Source organism: Tupaia chinensis, unplaced genomic scaffold, assembly GCF_000334495.1.
Source record: "Tupaia chinensis unplaced genomic scaffold, TupChi_1.0 Scaffold000532_1, whole genome shotgun sequence".
Lineage (NCBI taxonomy): Eukaryota > Metazoa > Chordata > Mammalia > Scandentia > Tupaiidae > Tupaia > Tupaia belangeri.
The window spans coordinates 8,422,402-8,428,330 of record NW_006160045.1 but is presented as its reverse complement, the minus strand read 5'-3'; the positions used below and the strand labels follow the sequence as shown (position 1 = coordinate 8,428,330).

General features: G+C 58.2%; 1 protein-coding gene across 1 annotated transcript; it reads right to left on the bottom strand.

The window, feature by feature from the left end:
• Positions 1–867: 867 nt before the first annotated feature.
• PYCR2 (pyrroline-5-carboxylate reductase 2) lies at positions 868–5,270 on the bottom strand. The gene is made up of 7 exons (XM_006157254.3): positions 4,959–5,270; positions 4,590–4,660; positions 3,426–3,605; positions 3,085–3,306; positions 2,486–2,578; positions 2,141–2,304; positions 868–1,574 (listed from the first exon to the last, which is right to left on the bottom strand). Exons 1-7 carry the CDS (start codon positions 5,023–5,025, stop codon positions 1,409–1,411), a joined length of 963 nt encoding a protein of 320 aa, XP_006157316.1. The 5' UTR covers positions 5,026–5,270; the 3' UTR covers positions 868–1,408.
• Between the last annotated feature and the right edge of the window lie 659 nt (positions 5,271–5,929).

The following is a 5,929-nucleotide window of genomic DNA, read 5'->3' as shown; positions in this document are numbered from 1 at the left end:
CGGATGAGCAGCACCACTGTGGCAAGATGTTCATCCCCTGCACGAGGCCTCGGCATCTCCTATAGCGAGGAAAACAGTCCCTCCCTCGGAGGTTGGTTGTGAGGATCAAATGCTTCTGGCCGCAGCTTCCTCCCGTCTGGGCTACTGGCCCACGTCCTAGCCCGGCTGCCTAGTTCTCTGCCTTCCGCCTTGCCCGTAACACAGTACCTCCACCGACGCTGGGCTGAGGGTCTGGTGTAGTCACTGCGGTTCTCAGGGCCTGGCCCCTTAGCTCCTCTCACCCCTGCTTCTTGCCATTGAACAGAAGGGACCACCCCCCAGAAACTCAGGACTTGGTAGGGGCGTGAGCCTGAGATGATGATTTAAGATAAAGCACAAGCCCTAAACTCAGTGACATGGGTGGTCATGTACTGGAAGTAATGGCGGCCACATGGCCGAGGGTTCAGATCCCACATCAACCTGAAAACACGCCAGGTGAGTGTGCACACTCAAGACCCTGACAAGCTGGAGAGCAGGGAAGGGGATCAGTGTGAGGATTCCGTGTTGAGGCACCCCATCTGCCGAGGAGGGGGGTCACAGCACGAGAGCCTGTGGAGGGGACCTCTTAGCTATGTGCTCTTCTCATGATTAAAATAAAAACTTAAAAAAAAGAAAAAAAGATTAATGGGACCAGCACATGGCGTGGTGGTTATGGCGCTGGACACTCACTCCCACATGCCGACCACGGTTCGAGTCCTAGACCTGGTGGCTTCCTTTCTCACTTTCCTCTCTCTCTCTCTCTCTCTCTCTTTCTCTGTGTCTCTCTATGGTCAAATTATAATGAAGGAATGAATGAGTAAATAAATAAATGAATCTTAAAAAAATAGATTAAACATGAGAAAAGCAGAATAGCAAATAAGCTTTATTAAAGCAGCTGAACCTAGTACTGAATAACATTTTGAAATGCGCACGTATGAGCAGAGTTGAATCCAAGCGTAGTCCAATTCTGAACACTTCGGACCCACTGTGGCCATCCTGAGCTGCTCGTCTCCCCTTCCATCAGTTCAGAGGACAGCCCTTCCAGCTTTGTCCTCACCTCCTCGCCTTGGTGTCAAACTGACCCCACCATGGGTTCCGGCTGAAGGGACCTGCTAACCTTCCCAGGAGCAGGGCTGACTTGCTTGCGTCCCAGCCCCACCCTCCCTCCCTATCAACAGCAGGGCTGCATCTGGCTTCGGCATCAGCCACCCCTTCAGAGCCCCTTCCACGTGCGACAGGAGGAAACCAGCGCTGCTCGGTCTGCGGGTTTTACCACAGGAACCTGACAACTACTGGAGTCTGCCCTCGCCCTGCATAGCTGGGAGAGGGCGGGGGGTGCAGGCCCCTCAATCGAGGGCTCTGAATTGCAGAGAGGAGGGTAGAGGCTGCCTTAGTCCTTCTTGCCTCCTGGGGCCAGGCCTCTTGTGAGGAGCTTCCCTGGGCTGGAGGGGGCCAGTGTGGACACTGTGGGGGACTCCAGCTTCACTCTGTCCAGGAGGGTCTTCTTAACGGCTGCTGGGGAGATCTTTTCTTGGTCGGCCATGGACTGCAGCTCTCTGTAACACCCCAGATGGGTAAAGGAAGGCAATAAGACCCTCAGAGCCAGAGCTTCCGGCGTCTCCCCATACACATGATCCCCAATCCTTGTTCTCTGACACCACCAAACACCAGAGCCTCAACCAAGCAGTCCCCAAAATTTCTTAGAAATGCTGTTTAGCTAAGTACAGCCCTGCCTTATTTATCCCATTTGCTCTGATCTAGACAGAGAGTTCCAAGCACCATCACAGGGGGAGAGGGAAGTGCGGGAAATCGGGGTACAGAACCAAAGCCTTAAAGCTGACTTGTGCCGCCATCACTTAGGAGCTGTTTGACCTTGAGAAAATGGCCCAAGCCCCAGCTCCTCCACCTGTAAGTCAAAGCTCATCCCAGTCATCAGAACACTGTGATGAGAATTAAGTGAAGTGAGGCCTGCAAACCCATAGCTACACAGTCTGGCCAGTCGTGGAGGGCAGACTCCAGCACTGCTCATACCAAGATGGCGGGTTCCACGAGGCCATGGTGCACCCCGCCCAGGGGCCAGCTGGGGTGGAGGGCTGACACAGAGGACAGTGAGGTGACTCACCGTGTTCGGACACAGGATGCCTCGACGGCATTGATGAGCAGGGAGCGGAAGCCCCCACTCTCTAGGAAGTGCAGGGCATGGATGGTGGCCCCCCCTGGGGAGCAGACATTGTCCTTGAGCTGGCCTGGATGCTGCTCCGAGTCCAGCAGCATCTTAGCAGCGCCCTACGGCAGGAAGGCGGCAACAGAGGAGACAGCTGCTAGCGCACACTGGGACAGGCGTCCCCATGAACACTGTTTCTGCCCAACCCTAACCCGGCTTCCCAACCAGCCCAGGCCCCAGCTACGTGACTCCCAAGAACCATCCCACACCCTCGTCCCAAACACGTAGGAGACAGATACTGACCAGCAAGGCCTGGGCCCCCAACCGAACCGCGAGGCGCCGTGGCAGGCCCATCTTCACCCCACCATCAGCCAGCGCGTCCAGGGCCATGAATGCCTGTAGAGACACTCGCTGAGTCCTGGGCAGCACCAACTCACGGGCTGTTCCCAGGGTCTGTTTTTTCTTTTTCTTTTTTTTTCTAGAGGTTTTTTCCTATAGGGCACATGCGCTCACCAGAGAGAGAAAGAGAGACACAGAGACAAAATGCGAGAAATCATCCCCCAGGGGAGATGGCCACACTGCAATCCCTTCTCCTCCAGTCTCCTCTCGGGATTTTGGGCACCCACGCACACGTGCCCAGCATGAGTTTCAAGCCACCGGGTCTAGGACTTTTGCCTCCATCACTTAGAAGATGTCTGACCTTGAGAGATCTACTTCTTGGTAGATGTCTACAGGGAGTCCAGCAACATAACCATTATCCCATCTGCTGATCCCAGAGGTCTGCTTGTTCTGATAACAGGCCACACCCAAGAGGTAGGTGCAACTCCCAGCCCAAGCCTGCCCGCCAGCCCATGTCACCGCCTTGGTCCCCAGAAGGCAGAGTGAGCAGAGGAAAGCCTCACGTAGGCAGGCCCACTGCCGCTGAGCCCTGTGACGGCGTCAATCAGGTCCTCCTCCACCTCGGTGCAGAAGCCCACGCTGCTCATGAGCTGCTCCAGGAGCTGCCCGTCCTCCACCAGCGCGTGGGTGCCCGTGGCGTACACCGTGGCGCCCTCCCGCACCACCACGGGTGTGTTGGTCATGCAGCGGATCACTTTGGGGGCTGCTTGGAACGCCATCAGCTTCTGGGGCAAGACAGAGGGGGAGAGCCAAGTGAGCGGCCAGGGCACAGCTCCCTCCAGCAGCTGCCACTCCCAGGCCACCCCTCTCTTCATACAGGAGACACCAGGGCTGACGCGGGTACCTTCTCCACAGAGCTGATGGTGACACCAGCCGCACAAGAGACCACGATGTGCCTGGCCTGCACATCAGCCCCGATCTCGTCCAGGATAAAGGGAATGATGTGCGGCTTCACGGCCAGGAAGAGGACATCGCTGTGCTTCACCGTGTCCTTGTTGCTGCGCGTCAGGTTCACGCCCATCTTCTGCAGGAGGAGACCACCTGATTGCGGCACTGGGGCAGTCTGGCTAAGCCCAGGCCTCCCAGGGAGCGGCTGAACCCCTGCCAAGCTCCCTCTGCCCGCCACAGCCAGAATTCCTTGCCCTGTGCCCTCAGGGTTCCACACCTACACCAACTGACAGTTTTCCACAGTGCTACTAGGCAACTAAGCATAGGTGCTGGGCGTGACAAGCCACTCCACAGTAGCCAGGAAGCAGCTGTCCCCTCCTCAGCCCCCCAGTCTGGCACACACAGTATCCTTGCACCAGGAAGGAAGGGGCACAGGCGAAGGACAAGGTGAAAGGCTAGCTCCTAGCGGTCAGAAGCAAAGTGGGTCAAGCCCTGTCCCAACCCCAGTTCCTTGCTCATCCGGCTGCGGGCCTCAGTGTGGTCCAGGACTGGGCTGGAGGACTGCCTTCCCTCTAGGACCTCGGGCTGAGAAGCAAGGCCCTGCAATGCTAGGACATCAGCCACTCCTAGACAGGATGCTGCCTGTCACCTGCTCCTTAGCCTCCTCTCCGGCACTGCCCAAGTTCTCAGTGAAGACAGGATATTATGGCTTTGGAGATAGGAACAACTAGCTAGCCAGCTTCTCTCCCTGCATGTGCATCTGTGCCTGAGAATAACAGCTACGTGGCTGTCATAAATACAGACACTGGGCCTCCGAGTGGCAGAGAGCTTTTAAGGTCACACAACAGGTCAACGAAGAAAAATCTTTACTGGGTACCATTCCACTATAAATACATCAGTTCATCCTCCAGCCACCTCAGTGCCTGGATCTGATCTCCAATCTGTCTGCCTGGGTGCTCCCACCACACTCAGCTGCCCCAAAGAAGGTTGAAGGATGCTCTTGGTGGAGAGGTCTGTGGCGGCCAACGACCAGGGCTCAGATGCCAGCCAGATTCAGTTCCCCCAGGTCATCTGTTCCTGGGCCTCCACCCTCTTCCCCATAGCCCTCCGCCCCACCTACCCTGAGCGCTGACACCGTGGGCAGGTCCATTTCCGGGGAGCTGGCTATGATCTTGTGCGCCGACAGAATGCCTGCAGAAGACAAGGCTTTTCAACCGGGGTTCACGGCTCACCTGATCCCAAGATCCCCCTGGGAAAACAGAATGGAAACCCACAGCCGCGTGGAAGCACTAGTCCGTGGAAGCACTAGTCCATCCCTTAGCACGGACAGAAGACGCACCTGTTGCCTAACAAGTCTCACCTACCCACTCCACGGGACGCAAGTTCCCCTTTCATTCATTCACTCATTCATTCATGCGGGGGGGCCGAGGGCAGCGCTGGCCAGGCCGAGGACCCGTCGGCGAGTCCGCCCCCGCCTGCACGCGCTTACCTGCGGCCGTGAAGCCCCGCGCCAGGGCACAGGCCAGCTGGCCGGCGCCGATGAAGCCCACGCTCATGGTCCCGGCTCAGGTTCGCAGGTGGCCGCGGGAACGCGCTCGGCGTGGGCCGGCAGACGCTGCTAGGGGAGGGGCGGAGAGCAGGCTCCGACCGGCGCTCACCCGGGGAAGCAGACGGAGCGCGTCTCGGACACTTCCTGGCCGGGTCCTGGGCCGGAGCCACGATCGGGTAAACCCTGCGAAAGAACCCACCACCCCTCTCGCTCACCTAGCCCGGCGCGAGTGGCAGATACGCCCACCCTGCCCTGGCGACCAAACGCTGCTAGGGGAGGGGCGGAGAGCAGGCTCCGACCGGCGCTCACCCGGGGAAGCAGACGGAGCGCGTCTCGGACACTTCCTGGCCGGGTCCTGGGCCGGAGCCACGATCGGGTAAACCCTGCGAAAGAACCCACCACCCCTCTCGCTCACCTAGCCCGGCGCGAGTGGCAGATACGCCCACCCTGCCCTGGCGACCAATCCGCGGCCGGGAGCTCGGGGCAGGCCAATCCACGGCCGCGACAGCGCCGCGCGCCCGCCTCCTGAGCTCTTGACTGTACCGGGGCGCCTGGGGATTGGCGGAGGCTTCCCTGGGGGTGCTGATGTCATTTCTGCCCTATCAGCCGCCCCGCATGGCCGAGAGGAATGGTCCAGGTTGCCTATTTAAGAGGATGAATAAGACGGCGCCAGCAGGTGGCGTAGTGGTTAAGAGCGCTGGAATCCCACTTGTTGACTGTGCTTGGAGTCTCGGACCTGGCGGCTTCTTACGATATCTCTCTGTCCCTCTCTGACCAAATTAAAATAAGTGAATAAATAGTTAAATAAAATAATTATTTTTTAAAAGGAGAGAGGATGAATAAGACAGTCCTGGCGGGGGATCTACCCTGGTCGGGAAACTGTGGGCTCTGAGCCAGGCGCCTCGGTTCCC

Bases quoted from the DNA above. Each gene is read 5' to 3' on its own strand.
- PYCR2 (XM_006157254.3), bottom strand. From the start codon at position 5,025: ATGAGCGTGGGCTTCATCGGCGCCGGCCAGCTGGCCTGTGCCCTGGCG. The intron at 3,307-3,425 runs GTACCCGCGTCA...GTCTTGCCCCAG, and splicing joins CCATCAGCTCTGTGGAGAAG to AAGCTGATGGCGTTCCAAGC. The intron at 2,579-3,084 runs GTGAGGCTTTCC...GTGTCTCTACAG, and splicing joins GCGGCAGTGGGCCTGCCTAC to GCATTCATGGCCCTGGACGC.